The sequence below is a fragment of the Pongo pygmaeus genome, chromosome 19, assembly GCF_028885625.2.
Source record: "Pongo pygmaeus isolate AG05252 chromosome 19, NHGRI_mPonPyg2-v2.0_pri, whole genome shotgun sequence".
NCBI lineage: Eukaryota > Metazoa > Chordata > Mammalia > Primates > Hominidae > Pongo > Pongo pygmaeus.
The window spans coordinates 61,872,216-61,892,422 of record NC_072392.2 but is presented as its reverse complement, the minus strand read 5'-3'; the positions used below and the strand labels follow the sequence as shown (position 1 = coordinate 61,892,422).

The 20,207-nt window shown below is 41.7% G+C and overlaps 2 protein-coding genes across 8 annotated transcripts in view; one reads left to right on the top strand and one right to left on the bottom strand.

The window, feature by feature from the left end:
* The window catches only part of C19H17orf67 (chromosome 19 C17orf67 homolog), a 43,071-nt gene extending 38,811 nt beyond the window's left edge, over positions 1-4,260 (bottom strand). The window contains exons 1-2 of one of the 4 annotated variants that reach the window (XM_063656051.1): positions 3,859-4,249; positions 2,989-3,583 (exon numbers count right to left, since the gene is read on the bottom strand). In XM_063656051.1, the coding sequence (XP_063512121.1) occupies positions 3,352-3,583; positions 3,859-4,211 (585 nt within the window). In that variant the 5' untranslated portion in view covers positions 4,212-4,249 and the 3' untranslated portion in view covers positions 2,989-3,351. Of the gene's footprint in view, positions 1-2,988; positions 3,584-3,858 lie in introns of those variants that run through there. The other 3 variants (XM_063656052.1, XM_054460192.2, XM_054460191.2) reach the window with 3 other exon arrangements.
* DGKE (diacylglycerol kinase epsilon) overlaps positions 4,160-20,207 on the top strand; it is a 33,546-nt gene continuing 17,498 nt past the window's right edge. For 3 of the 4 annotated variants that reach the window (XR_010124622.1, XM_063656049.1, XM_054460189.2), the window contains exons 1-7: positions 4,160-4,497; positions 5,014-5,495; positions 14,235-14,394; positions 15,911-16,030; positions 17,394-17,537; positions 18,162-18,319; positions 18,653-18,704. Coding sequence is in view for 3 of the 4 variants with exons in the window: in XM_063656049.1 (XP_063512119.1) it covers positions 5,032-5,495; positions 14,235-14,394; positions 15,911-16,030; positions 17,394-17,537; positions 18,162-18,319; positions 18,653-18,704 (1,098 nt within the window). In the remaining variant the exon portion in view is untranslated. Of the gene's footprint in view, positions 4,498-4,592; positions 4,742-5,013; positions 5,496-14,234; positions 14,395-15,910; positions 16,031-17,393; positions 17,538-18,161; positions 18,320-18,652; positions 18,705-20,207 lie in introns of those variants that run through there. The other variant, XM_054460188.2, reaches the window with a different exon arrangement.

Below are 20,207 nucleotides of genomic sequence, written 5' to 3'. Positions count from 1 at the left end.
TTAGCAGCAAAAGAAATGCCATACTTGAGAGCCTCATCTTTTGCTCAAACTGAAACATCATCAAACTGCATTTCTCAAGACAATGCTCTGTAAATATTATTTATGTATTAATCTCCTAGGTGAACAATTTCTATTTTATCGTCTACAAAATTATTGTATTATACTTTGAAAACAGATTTCATTTATCAATACTTTCGGTACGCAACTGCAATACTTTTTCTAGAGTTATAGTCCCAACAATTTTAAGTCATAAGTTAAAGCATCATTTTTTGGCTTGAGTACGTATTTGTTGAAAAATTTGGCCGGGTGTGTTGGCTCACGCCTGTAATCCCAGCACTTTGGGAGGCCGAGGCAGGCGGATCACGAGGTCAGGAGATCGGGACCATCCTGGCTAACACAGTGAAATCCCGTCTCTACTAAAAATACAAAAAAAATTAGCCGGGCGTAGTGGCGGGCGCCTGTAGTCCTAGCTACTCAGGAGGCTGAGGCAAGAGAATGGCGTGAACCTGGGAGGCAGAGCTTGCAGTGAGCCAAGATCGCACCACTGCACTCCAGTCTAGGCGACAGAGCAAGACTCCGTCTCAAAAAAAAAAAAAAGAAAAAAAAATTAATGCAAAGGGAGATTTATTTTGGGGTAAAGTAAAAGGAATGTTTAAAGAGAAATTTCTATAATAGATTCAAATAGTGGATATTTTTCAAAAAACAAAATTGATAAATTACATGGAGATGGTTTTATTTCACTACAAGAGTGATGTAGGGAGAGATTTCTAAGAAGAAATCTCCTTGGACAACATTGGGGAACCCCACATCACTTTTCCCCATCTCCTCTCAATTAGCCACCACGCCTGGCTAATTTTTTTTTTTTTTTTGTATTTATACATTTTTATTTTGGTATGTAAGAGAGATACCCGACAAAAGTAACCTGAATTAAACTTTCCATTTAAACTTCCTCTGTGTCTTTGTGTTGAGTCAGGCACTGTATTAGATAACTGTAAATTATTTATCATGTATGAATGGAGGCCACTCACCCTAATAGTTAAACAGACTGGATTTACATAAATGTGGGGCAATCTTGGTAGGGGTGGTCAGCAAGGCCTCTGTCGGGAGGGAGCACCTGGGCAATGAAGACATGGGGAAGAACTTTGTAGGAAAAGGGGGTGGAACTGACAATAGCCCTGAAGAGGGCATGAGTCTGGTGGGCGTGAGGACCATGCAGAGGCCAGAGTGGCCTGAACTCAGTGAACGATGGCCAGAGTGGGAAATGAGTGAAGGGTACCAGGGGTCTGAGAATGGAGGGGTTCTCCCCACAGTAAGAGTTTCATTTCAATATAAAAGTTCAGAGGCAGCCTGCAGGGAACATGGTAAAGCAGGAAGACTAGGTGGGAGGCTGTGACAGTCATTCGAGGGTGAGAATGGTGACAGCTGGACCAGGGGAGTAGTGGAGCGGGGGATGGAGAGATGGGCTCGAGTCCAGGACCTGTGCTGCAGCCAGAGACCGAGAGACTCACTGAGGCCTGCGGGTGCCAGAGAAAAGGGGAGTCAGGATGAGGACAAGGAGTCCACTGTGAGCATCTCCCTGAGGGGTGTTGTCCTTTGCTGGAACAGAGAGGGATGGCAAAGGAGGGGCATCTGGATGATAAATTGGAATCAATGTTTGGGAGGAGACTTGGGACCAGGACCTTTTTACACTAGAGTAGAAATACCAAGTGCTCAGATGGACATAGGTGGAGAACTTGGAGGAGCAATCACAGCATCAGCAAGGAACGTGGGGGATCATTGGGGCGTGAAGTTACTACTACGCAGAAGTCCAAGGCCTGGGCAGATTCCAAGGGGTGAATGAAATGAGTCTGCTAGTGGCCAGAACCCTCCTCAGGTCTCTCAGTAGCCACAATACCACAAAAAGCCTCAAGAGTGACCTCCCCAAGTCTGTTCCCATTAGAAGACTTGAGTTGTGCAGAATCCTTATAAGACAGCCTCCACCAAACACGTGTCTATGCAGATCCACGTGCCGTGTACATACCTAGGACTGATGAAGATCCCCTCCTTGACCAAGCTGTAGCCAGGCTTCCCTGAGCCCCCTTTTCAACTAGGCCTCCACCTTGGCCTATGAAATCTGCAGACTTCAGCAAAACGGATCGGGTCCATCCTTCCCCCATATTAAAACGCTTAAACACACAGGTTTTGTTTTGTTTTGTTTTGTTTTTTGAGACGGAGTTTCGCTCTGTCGCCCAGGCTGGAATACATTGGTGCGATCTCAGCTCACTGCAACCTCTGCCTCCCGGGTTAAGCAATTCTCTGCCTCAAGCCTCGCGAGTAGCTGGGATTAAGGCACCCACCACCACGCCCAGCTAATTTTTTGTATTTTTAGTAGAGACGGGGTTTCACCATCTTGACCAGGCTGATCTTGAATTCCTGACCCCGTGATGCACCTGCCTCGGCCTCCCAAAGTGTTGGGATTACAGGCGTGAGAAACAGCGCCCGGCCTAAACACATAGTTTTTAACTGCTCAAAGCTGCATCCATAGGATGACCCCAGACCCCCTAAAGTGTCTGCCTGGGAAAGCTGCCAAAACAACTCACTGTTGGCTATTGCCAACACCTTACAAGCAGCCCCTGATGTCCCTTTCTTAAAGAGTTAACAACAACAACAACAAACTAAACAATTGTGAATCCTTCCTCTGTCTCTCTGGGATGTAATGTCTCCTACACATCAGGAGTATCCTTCTCAAGAACCTGAAAGCCATTCCTCCAACATGCAATCACCAGGAAGCAAAGGGCCTATCTCCCAGTTCCTGTGGGAGGATAGGACCCTGACTCCCATAACAGCCATCTAACAGGCACTGTCGCCTAACCTTACTTACACTGACCCACCCTTCACAAGTTTCACTTTCCTGACTACTGAGTTCCTGCTCATCCCCTTCATACTCCTTCCTCCTCCCTCTTAAAACACCCAGTCACTTCTGCACAAAGTTCAGTTCCGTTCACGAAGTACCTTCTTCCCTATTACAATAGTATATTATTAAAATCTGCTTTACCACTTTTACTAGTGTCTAGCTTTATCTTCTACAGTTAATACAAATATACGCACATACACATGCATATATATGCACACATAACAATATATACATACACACATACACGTATATATACATCTATATGTGTATTCTTAATGAATGTTATGTCTTCTCTAATCCTTTGGAAGATATTATCAGGTATTTCTTTGCAGTTTTCCTATGATCTCTGCGTTTCTTTTCTTTTCCTTTGGTCCCTTGCTTCGGTGTGTGTTTTCTTTCCATCTTTTATGCTAGAGGAAGTCCGCAAGCATCAAGTGGTCCTCGGCTCCCATTCCTATCTATGTATGTGGTACCCAAGGAAGCCGCTGAGTGGAGCTGTGCGCGCCGGGGCGGTGCCTGTGCCTCTCTGGACTCCGTGTTTTTTTGGGGGTGCTGAGCGGCGGTGCTTCCGCGTCCGCATTCTCCGGGTCGCTGATGTGCTGCATGCTGCAGCCCGCGTGGTCGCGGCTCAGGTCCGTGAGGGGCCGGTGGGACTCCAGCGGGGAGCGAGCATTCCTCCGGAACCTGGGGCTGGACGACAGCAGCAGGAGGCGTGCTCCCATCTCCGGTAGTCCCCGGCTCCCGCTGCTCCCCTTTCTCCCCGGCCTCGGGCGCTGGCGGGCGCGGACGGCGGGGTAGTGCAGGGGAGGCCCGCCCGCCACGGCAGGGGGCGGAAACCGCGGCCGGGCTCCGGGTCAGCGGCGACGAGCGGGCGGGTACCCCGTTCGCCCTCGGCCTCCGCGCACGCCCGCCGCTCCGCAGCGGAGGAGCGCTCGGGTCTGCGTTACTGCGGCCGCCGCACCTACCTCAGCCCGCCGCGGCCATGTCGGGCGACGCCGCGCAGGTCGCCTCCCCACTCGCTTCCCAGTCGGCGTACGCATCCCCGGCGGCGGCGGCGGCGGCATCGGCTAGAGGTTCGGCTCAAGCCGGTGGCACTCGTGTCCGCGCCGAGCGGCGGGCGTGAGCGCGGCCCCCGGGCCCCGCGCGGCGCGGTGCTGCGAGGAGGATGCTCGTGGCCCTGCCCCACCGGCGGCGCTCCAGAATTTTCTACGATAACGCAGTTTTGGCATTCAACCCTCCATCCTCTCAAACGCCCCACTGTTACTCCGCCCCCTTCCCCTAGGCCCCGCCCCCAGCCGCAGTGCCCTGCCCCTTCCATCAGTCTCCAGCCTCCTCCACGGCCCCGCCCCCTCAGACCGGTCTGTCTCCCCTCCCACCTCACACCTCCGCCCCGCCCGTCAGCCCTGGCTCCGCCCAGCCACGGGGCTTGCCGCCACAGGCCCCGCCTCCAGCTCGCGGCCCCGCGCGCCGGATCGGCGTGCGTGCGGCTAGAGCCTCAAGCGTTTCCTCCGCCCGGCTTCATCGCTGCCCGGGACCCAGCGTCGCTCTCCTGCGCGAGGCGGCCAAGGCCTGCTGGCCAGGAGCCGCCCCTCCACTCGCGCGAGGTAGGGCTTCGAGGACCGGCGCGGCGCAGGTCTCCAGAGGCCTCCCGAGAGGGGCGAGGGCACCGGGCTGCGCGTGGGGGCGGGTGGGGCCCGGGAGGAGACGGCGCCCCGGAGGGGAGTGCGAGGCCTGGGCCGACGGTTACGGGCGCCGACCGGCGTCGCCTGGCCTGAACGCCCGGCCTTTCGGTGGAGGGCAGCTTGCCCCTGTGTGTTGCGCCCTTCCGTGGGTCAGATCGGCGGCGAGGTGAGGCGGCGGCGGCAGCAGCAGCAGCCTTGGGCTCCTGGACGCGCTCCCGACGTGGGGCGGGTTGGGGATTGGGGACTGGAGCGTGACGGCTGGACGTCGCCTTCTCGGCGCGGCAGGTCCCGGGCTACGTTGGGACGAGGCGCAGTCCCGCCCTCGGGAGAGCGGAGCCACCTCCACTGAGGGCTCCCGGTTTGGCCCCGGAAAGGCAGGATGGGGGCGGGGAAGGGATGGCGAGCTCGGGGTGCACCGCCTGTTTCTTTTCTGGTTAGGTATCGTCCTTGGAGAAGATGGAAGCGGAGAGGCGGCCGGCGCCGGGCTCGCCCTCCGAGGGCCTGTTTGCGGACGGGCACCTGATCTTGTGGACGCTGTGCTCGGTCCTGCTGCCGGTGTTCATCACCTTCTGGTGTAGCCTTCAGCGGTCGCGCCGGCAGCTGCACCGCAGGGACATCTTCCGCAAGAGCAAGCACGGGTGGCGCGACACGGACCTGTTCAGCCAGCCTACCTACTGCTGCGTGTGCGCGCAGCACATTCTGCAGGGCGCCTTCTGCGACTGCTGCGGGCTCCGCGTGGACGAGGGCTGCGTCAGGAAGGCCGACAAGCGCTTCCAGTGCAAGGAGATTATGCTCAAGAATGACACCAAGGTCCTGGACGCCATGCCCCACCACTGGATCCGGGGCAACGTGCCCCTGTGCAGTTACTGTATGGTTTGCAAGCAGCAGTGTGGCTGTCAACCCAAGCTTTGCGATTACAGGTATGGTCTTCGTGGACACTCACTGTCCCAGAATGCGCCGTGGGAATCAGGATTTCTAGAGTGGTGTAGAGGCCTGCTTTAATCTCTGCTGATGACCTAAACTCATTTTGAGGAAGCAAGGTAATAAATAAACATCCCTGAGTTTGTGCAAGCGTGGCAGCTTTGCAGTAGTCATTTGCTGAGATGATGCATCCAGCCTCCACTCCTCAGCCAGCCTGCCCTTTTGGGTAATAAAACTTGGCTCCTAACGTTAATACAGAGGTTTCTAAGTGGTGCCTGCTTCATGGCCACTGTATATTTTAGCTTTTGTTCCTATCGATTATCTCCTTATTTTAAATAAGGAAAAATGAAATATGGACAAATTAACTTTTCCCTTCAGCCGCAAAACTGATGGGTCACAGGTTTTGTACTGTGAATGTGCAGCGGAAACAAGTGTCATTCCAAGGCAGCACTTTTATGTCTTTTGCTAATATAGCTGTTGGTACCATAGCGAAATATACTCAAAAAGAACACTGAAAGGAATATTCCTTTTGACACTTGGTCTTTCAGGATATGTAGAATCTTATAAGTGGCCTTGATTAAGCCAAGAATATTTTAATGTCTTTTATATACACACCGGACAACACATTTTTGTCCTTAAATATTGTTTGAAAATAGGTGAAGATGTCCTTTGCTGATGTTGGAAATTGGTAAAGGAGAATGCTGCTTTGCAAATGATCTATTCTAACTCAGTTCGCAGTTGAGAAAATTAAAGCCCGTTAGGTCCACTCTGGTAAAATAGGACTGGCCTCCAGGATTTCCAGCTCCGGACTGACACCTAGCCTCCTTTGAGCCTTAAGTCTGGACATCTTCATTGTAATGGATTTTATTTCTGACAAGTAGAAAGGCGCATAAACATGCTTAAGAAATGAAATAGGCAGTAAATAGGAAGCTGCTTTTTAATTTTTTTAATTTTTTTTGCAGAAATTCTTTAATTAGCATGAACCCTATTATAATGTCAATACCTGTTTTTAAGTCTTATTTTAAATAATTTTACATATTATCAAAGAGGCTTAAGAATAAATGTTCAAAATAATGTATTCTAGACAACTACAAAGTTTTGTAACCATGCATTTTTATTTGGTGTCTTTAAAAATTAAATGCTGTCCTTCTGGCATCAGTGAGAGCCAAGTTAGCAGGGACTTTAAATAAATTTCATAATGAATTGAGTATTGTTCTATTTCCTTCCCTTCTCTGGTGTAGCCTCCAGCAGTCTGTGTCTGTGCAGAATTATATTAAAAATGGTTTCCATAAATAACCGTATTTCAAATACTCTTGAACACATAATCATGCTTCTGATCCTCCACCCAAATGATCTTTCTAAAAATGCAAATCTGATCAAGTCCCTGCTCTGCTTAAAACCCTTTAAATTGCTCCCCATCGGGTAAGCTGTTTTACAGTGTAAACCCCTAAGTGCTTTTTCACAGGGTACATAAGGTCCTAGTACTTTCTGGCCTCTGTCCTTCTAGTTTTATCTGCCACCACCTGCATTAAACTTTATGCACCAGCAACACCAAGCTTCTCGTAATTTCCTTAAAATGTCAGGCATTTTCTGACATTTCTGTCCCTTTGCTCAAAGCTTTTCCTCTCAATATTCTTCTGGCTAGCTTCTAGGCACCCTTAAAGACCCATCCCGTGTCGTTGTCCTTTCCTCCAGGAACTCTTGCCTGATCTACTCACCTTCCCTCCTCCCCCAGTTTTTCCTTTTTGGTGATAACATAATATCCTATATCTCAGTGGTTCTCAAAGTAAGGTCCCTAGACCAGCAGCATCAGCATCTCTTCAAAATCTGTTATAAATGCAAATTCTAGGGTTGCTAGATTTAGCAGATAAAAATAAAATATTGCAGTATTTGGAACATAAAAAGTTTCTCTGAAATTCAAATTCAACTAGGCATTGCCTTTTTTTTTTTTCTGGCAACCCTAGCCCAACCCCAGACCTTCTAAATCAGAAACTTGGGCTGGACATCAGCAGTCTTGGTTTTAACAGGCCCTACAGGTCTTTCTAAAGATGGAGAACCACTGCTATATTTACATATCTTTAAAAACATGCACCTCTGTCTCTTAATTTTGTATCCTCCCATTGAGCACACTGAATCTTTGAGATAATAAATCTTTTCTTCATTAGTGCATTTTTACAGAGTAACCCCTTACTCCATAATAGAAATTATCTCTGTGTAATTTAGGAGATGTTTATTATTCCCAAGAGAAGAGACCACAGTGTCCTGAAGTTGTACATATTCTACAGTGTTCTGAACTGATTTATGTTGGCCAATAATTGTATACAGGATTACAGTCTTCTGTGACCTTCTGTAGGAATGAGGTATTTTGGAAGGAGAAACAAAATAAATAGCTACTTAGAACCTTTAAACACAGACAAGACAGTCCTTCTCTGGATTTTATCTAGCCCTGAGGAGAGCTCCTTCCCTGTCTGCATCTCATTCTTAGGGAAGTGAGTGAACTCTGCAGACAAGTTAGCATTTCAAAGGACACTAATGAGAGATGATGACTGAGTTTAAAGCCTGCAGAATAAGTGAGATAGGCCCTTTAATTTATACTCATTAGGTCATTATACTTATTGAGCATCTATTTTTGTGCTAGGCACTGTGCTAGAGTCTACTTTGTCTGTAGATTTTTTCTTTTTGTGTGCTCCTGTTTCTACCCCCAACCACTACATCTTCTTTTTCTTATCTCTCCTCTGACTAAAATAGGGAATTAGGTTATATTTTTACATATTCAATATATTTATTAAATGAACCTTTGTTTCTTGTAGTGTTCTATCTCATTAAGAGAAAAAGAACTTAAAGTGCTTTTTAATTTATAGGACTTTTTATTACATCTACCTCACTTACAATTACTGTGATTAGTAAAACAAAGCTGACTCTCAGGAGGCAGTTACATTGGCCTCAGTGTAACTAGTCTCAGCTTTGATCATAAATTTTGTTTCTATATTCTATTGATATTTGTTTATTCATTTCATTAATTATCTGAAACAGTGAAAGATACCAAATCATCTTCTAGAGCAGAGGTGGGCAAACTTACTGTAAAGAGCCAAAAGAATTTTCGGCTTTCCCAACCATTTGGTCTGTCATAATTACTTAACTCTGCCATAGTTGCAGTGCAAAACCAGCCATGGACAATACATAAATGAATGAGGTTACCTGTGTTCCAGTAAAACTTCATTCACAAAATCAGATGGCAGACATATTTGCAGTTTGCAGAACCCTGTTCTAGTGAATCTCATAAATGACCATCTCAACTGTATGTATAGTTCAGCTGCCTCCTTCAGCACACTAAAAATAGAGCTATTGTGAAAAGGTAATTTTTTAGAGAAAACAAGCCTTGTTAAACCCTTTTTTTTCTATAAATACTACTGCACAAGAATGGCATATAAATTCATGAGGCATTCCATATTTTCATATGAAGGAACTTTCTAGAGTAATGTTCTATATCTTGATAAGGGTTTTAGTTACATATGTTCATTTATCAAAACTCAGGAAGTATATACGTACATTTCATTGTATGTAAATTTTACATGAAAAGGAAAAAACATCATGAATTCTAGGTAGTGATAAGCCTATTTGCTGATGTATTTAGGAAGTATTCTGATGTCTTCAGTTTACTTGAAAATGTACTAAAAATAAGACGGATTCATGGATAGAAATGTGACAAAGCAATTACAGAAAGATGTTAATGGTAGAATGTAGGTGGTAGGCATACCTGTAAAAAATATTTTTAAGTAAAATATTTTAAAAAGCAAGTAAACTATTCTTGCTTGTAGAATATATTTGCTGAAATATTGAAGGGTGAGATCTTACACTGTCTGCAGTTTACTTTCAAATGATTCAGCAAAATATGAATTTATATGGAAAGCGAATATTGTGGGAGAAAATGTTATTAAGAATCAGCGTGAAGGGTGGGCTTAGGGTATTCATTTTGCTATCCTTTTGACTTCCCTGAAAGTTTGGAATTTTTCAAAATAAAAAGAAAAAAGATCATAAGCTGTTACCCAATGACATGATGCTAAAGCTGAACTATCAAGACATTTTAGTAATGTCTTATCCTCCCAGTGAGTTTGAAATCTAGGTTGTTAAATACCAATTACAACATATGTAAAGAGAATAGGATTCAGGTTTGAATATGGTATTTCTAAAGAAGAATGTAATACTGAGTAATTAGTAAGCATTTTATTTTATTTTGTTTTTTGAGACAGGGTCTTACTCTATATTGCCTAGGCTGGAAGACAGTGGCATGATTATGGCTCACTGCAGCCTCAGCCTCCCAGGTTCAAGCAATCCTCCCACTTCAGCCTTCCAAGTAGCTGGGACTACAGACATGCACCGCCATGCCTGACATTTTTTTTTTCTTTCTTGCAGAGATAGCAATATCACCGTATTGCCCAGGCTGGTCTCAAATTCCTGGGCTCAAGCAATCCTCCCATCTTGGCCTCCCAAAGTGCTGGGATTACAGGCGTAAGCCACCATGCCTGGCCCTAGTAAGCATTTTAGCTGTACCTTTATAGAGCAAAGGCTCATAATAGCTATTATCTTGGTTAAAATAATTTTTTCTGGGCTGAGCGCAGTGGCTCATGCCTGTAATCCCAGCACTTTGGGAGGCCGAGGCGGGCAGAGTTCGAGACCAGCCTGACCAATATGGAGAAACCCCATCTCTACTAAAAATACAAAATTAGCCGAGTGTGGTGGCGCATGCCTGTAATCCCAGCTACTCGGGAGGCTGAGGCAGGAGAATCGCTTGAACCCAGGAGGCGGAGGTTGCTGTGAGCCAAGATCGCGCCATTGCACTCCAGTCTGGGCAACAAGAGCGAAACTCCATTTCAAAAAATAATAGTAATAATAATAATCTTTTCTGACATTTATGAGAATTTAATAAATGATAAGTGTTCTGTCACAAATTATTGGGGATAGAAAAGATGGTTTTATGAATCGTGTTAGGACAAGTGCTCTTTGGGGGAGGGGAGAAGGTTAACTCTTCATAATACACCAGATTAATTACGGGTAGATTAATGCAGTAGTTTTGTTGTCGTTGTTGTTTTTTGAGACAGTCTCACTCTGTCGCTCAGGTTGGAGTGCAGTGGCACGATCTCAGCTCACTGCTACCTCTACCTCCCAGGCTCAAGTGATTCACCTGCCTCAGCCTCCCGAGTAGCTGGGATTACAGGCATGCACCACCACACCTGGCTAATTTTTTTAATATTTTCAGTAGAGACAGGGTTTCACCACATTACTCAGGCTAGTCTCAAACTTCTAACCTCAAGCGATCCGCCCGCCTGGCCTCTCAAATCCTGGGATTATAGGCATGAGCCACTGCGTCCAGCCAATACAGAGAATGGAAAAGCCCGACACTTTCATGAGATTCTGAATGGAATCTATAGCCCCAGAAGGTTAAGAAGCACTGAATTAAAGATGTAACTATGACAACTGAACTGGGGGGGGGGGGGAATAACTATAGGTGAATATCTAGGAAATGGTAAAAGACTTTAAAGCATAACAGCATTTAATTAGGTGCCTGTAGCCTAGCTACTCAGGAGACTGAGGCAGGATCACTTGAGCCCAGGAGTTCAGGCCAGTGTGAGCAACATAGTGAGACACTGTCTCTTAAAAAGAAATTTTTGGCCACACTCGGTGGCTCACGCCTGTAATCCCAGCACTTTGGGAGGCTGAGGCAGACTAATGAGGTCAGGAGTTTTTGAGACCAGCCTGACCGATATGGTGAAACCCTGTCTCTACTAAAAATACAAAAATTAGCCGGGCATGGTGGCACGCACCTGTAGTCCCAGCTGCTCAGGAGGCTGAGGCAAGAGAATCACTTGAACCCGGTAGGTGGAGGTTGCAGTGAGCCGAGATTGCACCACTGCACTCCAAGCCTGGGCGACAGAATGAGACTGTCTCAAAAAAAAAAAAAATTTTTTTTTAAATGAAACAGCATTTAAGCCAACTACAAACGGAAATACATACCTGTATATATATTTTTAAAAAACTTAAGTAGATTAAAAAGACAATTTTAAAGAACACGGAAGCATGTTTGCAATAAATATGCCAGAAAAAAAGGTTGATATTCTAGATAAATAAAAGTACATGCAATTATTAAAACCTAGTGAAAGATGAATATGGAACATGAATGAATTCACAAAAGGGGGCTGAAAAACTCAGTTTTACCTACTAATCAAAGACTTCCAGAATAAAACAATAGGATACCTTTTTCTATCAAATTATCAAAGAAAAATTAAGTACTAATGAGCAGTATTAATAAGTGTTAGTTATGATGGGCACTTTCATGCGCTCGTAACAAGCATATTGGACAAACACCCAGAACCTTAGGAAAATGCATGCCCTTTGATTCAGTAACTTCTGAGATTGCAAAGAAATAATCTCATTCATTTACCCATGTTATTTATATTTTCAAAAATAAGCTAAATGTCTTTTTTAAAAAACAGAAAAGGGGTCAGGTTTTTTTCGTTTTGTTTTGTTTTGTTTTTAGAGATGGAATCTCGCTCTGATGCCCAGGCTGGAGTGCAGTAGCACAGTCTCAGCTCACTGCAACCTCCCTTTCCCGGGTTGAAGTGATCCTCCTACCTCAGCCTCACTAGTAGCTGGGACTACAGGCACACGTTACCATGCCAAGCTAATTTTTGTTCATTTTTCTTGTTTTTTGAGACAGGGTCAAATAAATTATACTATATTCACATGATGTAATAATATACATTCTTTACAAACCATGTTTTAAAAAAAATGATATACAAAAAAGTTTATTATACAATGTAGAAAAGCATTATCCAGATATATATACATCATGCTTCTAACGTGAAAAACAAATGTATACACTATAAAACTGAGAATAAATAAGTCAAAAAGTTAAGAGTGACTCTCTGGATGATTTTATTTTATGCCTTTTTGTATTTTTAAATTTTTATAAGCTAGTATTATTTAAAATAATTTTTAAAATTTATACAAGTAGTTCATGTTTATATTCTGGTTTTTAGGATCTCAATCAATACATACAAAAAAAAATGTAGACTAAAAAGTTAATATTCTTCCCATTCCTCAGTCCTACTTTCCCAGAGGAAACCATAATGAAATAATTCAGTGGGTATCCTTTCTGATTGCTTTTGATAGTGATATGCTATTTTAAAGTTATGGTAGACCAATAAGTAAAGATATTATACTTCAGCCACATAACCAGTCTATTATAGTTTCTCAAGTTGAGTTTAAAATTAACAAATGTGATTATGCAAATTATTTGTTTTCTCTGTAACAGATTATGCAGAGAACTCTTGCTTTTAGCAGTAAATAGGACTCGAGTATACAGCACTAAGTACTTGACAAATCTGAATATCCAAAAGGAAAAAACAGCTTAAAATAGAAGGTCAACAGAGGACCTCTGGGTGAAAGAATGTTTATCCTCTTTTTTTTTTTAATATTCATTTAATTATAACCATTCTTTTCTGGTGGCCTGCTTTATCTCTTCAGTCAGATCTGCCTTATCTGTGAGTGGATTAAATACTTAGCAAATTAATAATAGAAACCCAGGACCTTTACTAGCTCTGTTCTCTGCTTGTTTTACCAATTGGGTCCAAACATAGTTGCAAATCTGAATGCACATGTTCTTAATGTCTATTTCAAAAGCAAGCATATGAATTATTTTCGTATTAACTGACAAAAAGAAATGCACGGTTGTACTTATATTTACAGGTTAAGAGATTTTCAAGCTGGACCCTCAGGAACTCTTCAAGGGTCCATGTCAGTGGGGCATTTAAACAGTAAGGACTTTAGGCCTCATGAACCTACATTTCAGCCAAAGCACAAATATATATAAAACTATCATTTTAGATCAGCTTTTGTTTATGTGGATCATATCTACTGATATTTACCATGTCATAAATTAAAACTGATAAATTTTTAAAATATTTTTTAAATAATAGTAACATGATTTTTATGAAAATTTAGTGAGGAGAGTTACATTGTTTTAAATTTTTGCACATTTCTTTCACTTATAATTCAGCTAGATTATCGTATTTGCTTCTATTGTCATAGCACATGTCATAAAGCTTCTGGAAAATTCCACTGTACACTTTTGAGAGGATGAGGGTGAAATAACTCTTTAGTGTTATTATTAAAATTTTAACCTCACAGATGCCCTGAATGGATCTTGGGGCCCACATTTTAAGAAATGCTGTTAGGCGGGGCACAGTGGCTCACTCCAGCAATCCCAGCACTTATGGGAGGCCGAGGTGGGTGGATCATTTGAGGTCTGGAGTTCAAGACCAGCCTGGTCAACATAGTGAAACCCTGTCTCTACCAAGAATACAAAAATTACCCAGGTGGTAGTAGCACGAACTTGTAATCCCAGCTACTTGGGAGACTAGGCAGAAGAATCACTTGAGCCTGGGAGGCAGAGGTTGCAGTGAGCTGAGATCATGCCACTGCACTCCAGTCTGGTGGACAGAGTGAGACCTGTCTCAAAAAAAAAAAAAAAAAAAATGCTGTTAGATTAAACTGCCAAATATGTTCAAACCTTATTGCTCCATTTCACTGTGCAGATAGTGCATATCTTTTATTTGCCAAATGTTATGGTAAGTAGTGATAAAATTATGTTTTATTTTTTAACAAAAATGATTGTTTTGTGGGTTATCATTGAGATTATGGTTTAAAATTAGTTAATGCTTGTTTCTTCCTTCCCACAGGTGCATTTGGTGCCAGAAAACAGTACATGATGAGTGTATGAAAAATAGTTTAAAGAATGAAAAATGTGATTTTGGAGAATTCAAAAACCTAATCATTCCACCAAGTTATTTAACCTCCATTAATCAGATGCGTAAAGACAAAAAAACAGATTATGAAGTGGTAATTAGAGTTTATTTCTCTTATATGATTGATTTTTTAAAAGCTGTGTAAGTCATTGTTTGAGATAGTTAAGACAGTATGTAAGAAGAATTGGTGCCAGGAATAAAATAAACTTAAATAACAGATCAAGACCAAGGAGGGAAATAAAATGCCATTATGGTAAGCCATAAAATCCTACCTAGTTCCTAGAGATGGGTCAAAAATTTTGGCTCTTGAGTTCTTTCATGTCTAAAAGGAAATTGGAAATGTTATATTAGTGGTTTCTAAATCATTGCCTGCATCTGAATGATTTAGGGAGCTTTTTAAAAATACAGATTTCTGAGTAGTACCTTCATTGCCATATTTGATTTAGTAGGTATAGGGTAAGTTCAGGAATTCATCTTTTTTTTTAAGGTCCTCAGAAGATTCTGATGAACAGTCAGTTTTGGGATTCATTATTGTCAGTGAAAAGAAAATAGATTTTCCTCACACCTTGTTTTAAAAATATTTTTCTATTTTGAACTTTATACAGGGTCCCTAAAGATAAGTTTACATTGCACATTAAATGCTCCCACAAATAATGGTAAACATTAAACCTATTGACAACAGTTTATAGTATGTAGATATGTGTATGAAATTGATGTAACTTACTGAATCTCTCAGTCTTTATGTAGCTCTTAAGGAAACATTATAAAAATTTATGGATTTATTTTCTAATTGGATATACCAAAATAATTGAACTATTTTATTTTAAAATTGTACCTTTTTCAAATTAAGATTTTATGTCTTACATGCCACCTTTGTAAATATTCCTGCAAGGAAAGGGACATTTTAAATTTTTCAAACAATATTGTTTTGACACTTTTTTTAAATGTACAATCTCTTACTTACCTGAGTTCAACCTGAGATCACAAGAGAGGAGAATCTCTAAGTAAAACCACAGAATAACTTCATTAATGGTTACATTTACAAGGAGAGGGGAAGAAGAAATGGTTACATTGTGAAAAGTATTAATTTCATTTGACTTTGAGCTATTAGAAGTCCAGATTTTTTAATCTGAGTACCCCATTTTAAAAAAAAGAAATAAAACCTTGCAAAACACACCAGAATACATCCAGTAAAGGAAAATCAAGGTGAAAGATCAGAGAAAAAAATCAGTGTCTATTCTGTGAATGGTTGAAAGTTATAGAAAGACAGATTTTCAACTCAGTTTAAGTCCAAACTTTCTAATAATTTGATGTAGCAGTGTAATGGGCTGCATTACTAGTGAGTTCCTTATGTGAGTGTCCAAGCATATGCTGGATGACTTATCTAGAATAATGTAGAAGATAATTAAACATTGAATGGGAGCTTAAAATAGTTAATTTCTGAGGTTCCCTTCCATTCTTAGAATTCTTTGATTTTTATATTGAATTGAGAGAACTAGTATAGTTGTTTTTATTTCAGCAAATTATAGCACCATTGTTCTCAAGGCATGGAAAATGTGCTTTTCATCTTTAAGATACTAAACCTTTTCACTCATGGCAATTTTTTTTAGCTAGCCTCTAAGCTTGGAAAGCAATGGACCCCATTAATAATCCTGGCCAACTCTCGTAGTGGAACTAATATGGGAGAAGGACTGTTGGGAGAATTTAGGATCTTGTTGAATCCAGTCCAGGTAACTAAAGAAAAAAACTTCCTTTTTATATTAATGTTTGCATTTTCCCTAAAATGCAATGATTATTAATGCTTCAAGTCGCTAATCACCTGATCATAGGAAAGAATAATAATTACAAAAAGATCAGCCATTTAAATATGTGGATAGACAGGAACTCTTGTGGTGGGAATATAAAATGGTACAACCTCTTTAGAAGACATCTTGGCAGTTTCTTAAAAAGTTAAATATAAATTTATTATATCTTCTAGCAATTCCTCTACTAGGAATCTACCCAAGGGAAGTGAAAACATATTTCTCACAAAGATTTGCATGAAAATGTTCACAGCAGCATTATTCATGATAGCCAAAAAGCATAAACAGCCCAGCTGTTCATCAGCTGGTGAGTTGATAAACAAAATGTGATGTAGCCATACAATGGAATATCATGAAATGACAAAAACGAACAAACTACTGATACGTATATATTACAATAAATGAACCTCAAAAACATACTAAGTGAAAGAAGGCAGATACAAGGGACCTTACATTGTATGACTCCACTTATGTGACTTGTCTAGAAAAGGCAAGTCTGTAGAGGTAGAGATTTGCTTATGTCATTTTCTATGTATTGCAAAATTGCTTTCCAGAAATTTGTGCTAACTTGCACTGGTGATTTTTTTTTAAGCCAGTATAAGATATGAAACACTAATTAAAGGTGAACTTAGCACATTGTGGTTTATGTGAACAGGAAGGAGGCAGTGTGGTATAGTAGATAAACTATAACTTTTTTTGTTTTGTTTTGTTTTGTTTTGTTTGAGACAGAGTCTTGCTTTGTTGCCCAAGCTGGAGTGCAGGGGCATGATCTTGGCTCACTGCAACCTCTGCCTCCCAGGTTCAAGTGATTCTCCTACCTCAGCCTCCCGAGTAGCTAGGATCACAAGCACACAACACCACACTGGCTAATTTTTGTATTTTTAGTAGAGACAGGATTTCACCATGTTGGCCAGGCTGGTCTCGAACTCCTGACGTCAAGTGATCCACCTGCCTTGGCCTCCCAAAGTGCTGGGATTATAGGCATGAGTTACCACACCTAGCCTTGTATTTCAGCACTTAATTACCTGGAGAATCACAGGCAAGTGATTTAACCTTCCTGCACCTCAGTTTCCAGCCCAATAGAATGAGGCTAACTCTTGCTTTGTAGAGTCAGTGTGGGGATGAGCTACAATGAATATAAAGAGTCTGGCAGTGTGCCTGGCATATTGTTAAATACATAGTAGCCAGTAATGTTATTTAACTATATCTCTACTCATCTAGAGGGAAATCATCCTTACAGATGAAGGAAAATGTTGGATAAAAATAATTTTTCTTTTTCTTTTGTTTCTAGGTTTTTGATGTAACTAAAACTCCTCCTATCAAAGCCCTACAACTCTGTACTCTTCTTCCATATTATTCAGCTCGAGTACTTGTTTGTGGAGGGGATGGGACTGTAGGGTGGGTCCTGGATGCAGTTGATGACATGAAGATTAAGGTATTAGTCTTTAAGAACTACTACAGAAGGACTTCTAAGATAAATATGCTATACATATATATATATATGGGTTTTGTTGTTGTTTTTTTGTTTTTTTTTTCTTGAGATACAGTCTCACACTGTCACCCAGGCTGGAGTGCAGCGGCGCAAACACAGCTAACTGCAACCTCCATCTCTCAGGTTCAAGCCATCCTCCCACCTCAGCCTACAAAGTTGCTGAGACTGTAGGTGTGCGCTACCACGCCTGGCTAATTTTTGTATTTTTTGTAGAGACAGGGTTTCACCATGTTGCCTGGGCTGCTGTCAAACTCCTGGGCTCAAGCGATCCTCCCACCTTGGCCTCCCAAAGTGCTGGGATTACATGGGTGAGCCACTATGCCCAACCTAATATAGAATATTTTTGCTTTATATTTTTTATTATGCAGATGAATATTAGACATTGCCAGCTTCAAATAGTTAAAAATGAGATGTTTTGATTAAGCAATTAGCACAAGCTTTAGCAAAACAACATACAGTTGTTATATTTGTATCCTTACTGTTTTGGTCTTATTAAATTTTACAAAATATTATTACCCAGCAAATAGTCTGCAGAGAAAAATCTAAAACATATCTTCCATATTCTAGGGACAAGAAAAGTACATTCCACAAGTTGCAGTTTTGCCTCTGGGAACAGGCAACGATCTATCCAATACATTGGGTTGGGGTACAGGTTATGCTGGAGAAATTCCAGTTGCACAGGTTTTGCGAAATGTAATGGAAGCAGATGGAATTAAACTGGATCGGTAAGTTACGTTTCCCCAAAAAGTAGATTTCTTGAGATTTAGCCATAATTGTTTGGTTTACAAATGAAGACTTGTGTAGATGAAATGTGCCATGTAATTTAAATGTGAAAGACTATACTAGTTGTACTTATACATAGATACTGGTGTTTTGTTTTATTATGTAAGAGCCGAAGTAATTAGTTACAGTGAGTACTTATCCCTAAATTTGCATGCTCATATACATGTGGTTACTTTTTTAGATGGTATTTTAATAGAAAACCCTCATTTATCCAAACATCCAGAGTACGGGGTTTGTTGTAAAAAGTGCTGTTTTTTTTAACTTCTGTTTTTTAGATGGAAAGTTCAAGTAACAAATAAAGGATACTACAACTTAAGAAAACCCAAGGTATGTTGTTAGTGCCTCAGTTGCAAGTGGTTTCAGCTTCATTGCACGAGATACGGCACTCTGTGGTGGGATACAGAGACCTGGTGCTTATCTCAAGGGAGTTGGCTGTGGAGCAGAACAGAAGCTTATATGCTTACCTCACAAGCTGGACTGTAAATGTGTTATGGGAGAGAACAGGGTGCAGATATGCTTAGTTCTGCCCTAGCTGATCAGCCTGAGAAGATTCAGAGGAAGTGATACGGGAGTTGGTCCTTAAAAAAGCAAAAGACTTTCCAGGCAGAGGTAATAGAGGTGAGAGAGGGCAAAGCATGGTTAGCAAGTAGCAAATAATACAGAGAGAGTAGATCTGTATTTTTAAAAGATACTCTGGAGATAATGTGAAAATAGCTTAGAAGCCTGCACTAGGTAGAATCAGGATGAGGACAATGCAAAGACATTTTAGAGGTAGAATTAATCAATACTTGACAAATGATTAGTATAAAGGGAAAAGAGAAAATACATATTACTATTAGATTTCTAGTTTTTATAACTGGATATATGGAAATGACTATAAGAAAAATACCAAGTTTCAGGTTTGGGTAGGAAGAAAATGAGACAGATATTGGGCATATCAATCTAAAAGTTTTTGAAGTGTTAAACAAGAAGTTGGAAGTTTAGGCTTATTGCTCAGGAATAAAGACAGAGCTAGAGATGCAGATTGAGGAATCTAGACTGGGTTAGGAAGTAAAATAAACTGGGATGGGAGCAGGGGGAGTAGCCCAAATTGTGGGATTCACATCCCTATTAGCCTTTGAACTGAAGCTTTATTTCTGATAATTGTTTAAATGCTGAGAATGCGTAAGAGAATGTGGGGAGTGAGAGGGGAAAAGAGGGCAAAGAACTACATCTTTTCTTTTTTTTTTTCTTTTGTTGTGTAGACAAGGTCTCGGTCTGTCACTCAAGCTGGAGTGCGGTATTGTGATGACAGCTCACTGCAGCCTTGACCTCTGGGCCCAAGCGATTCTGCCATCTCAGCCTCCGAAGTAGCTGGGACCACTGGCATGTGCCACCATGCCCAGATAGTTTTTGTTTTTGTTTCTGTTTTGTAGAGAGAGGGTCTCCCTATATTGTCCAGGCTGGTCTCGAACTCCTAGGCTCAAGCAATCCTCCCACCTCAGCCTTCCAGAGTGTTGGGATTACAGGCATGAGTCACTATGCCCAGCCATGAACTACATCTTGAAAATAGATATATTTAGGTGACACAGATTAAGAGAGGCCACTAAAGGAGACTAAAGAGTTTAGTAAGTAAATAAGGAGAAAACAGAGAAAGAGAATTACAGTAGGTGGGTGATAAACAGCAAAATTAAAGCAGACTTTAAAGAAGAGCATTTGGGGAACACTGATGCATGTTTCTCTGCTTCTCCATCTCCTTGCCACTGAAATCCCTCTAAAATGTGCCTCTAAAAGATCTTGTATAGATCTTTGAGAAGGCACAAAACCTTAAGGAGAAAGAGATCACAGCAG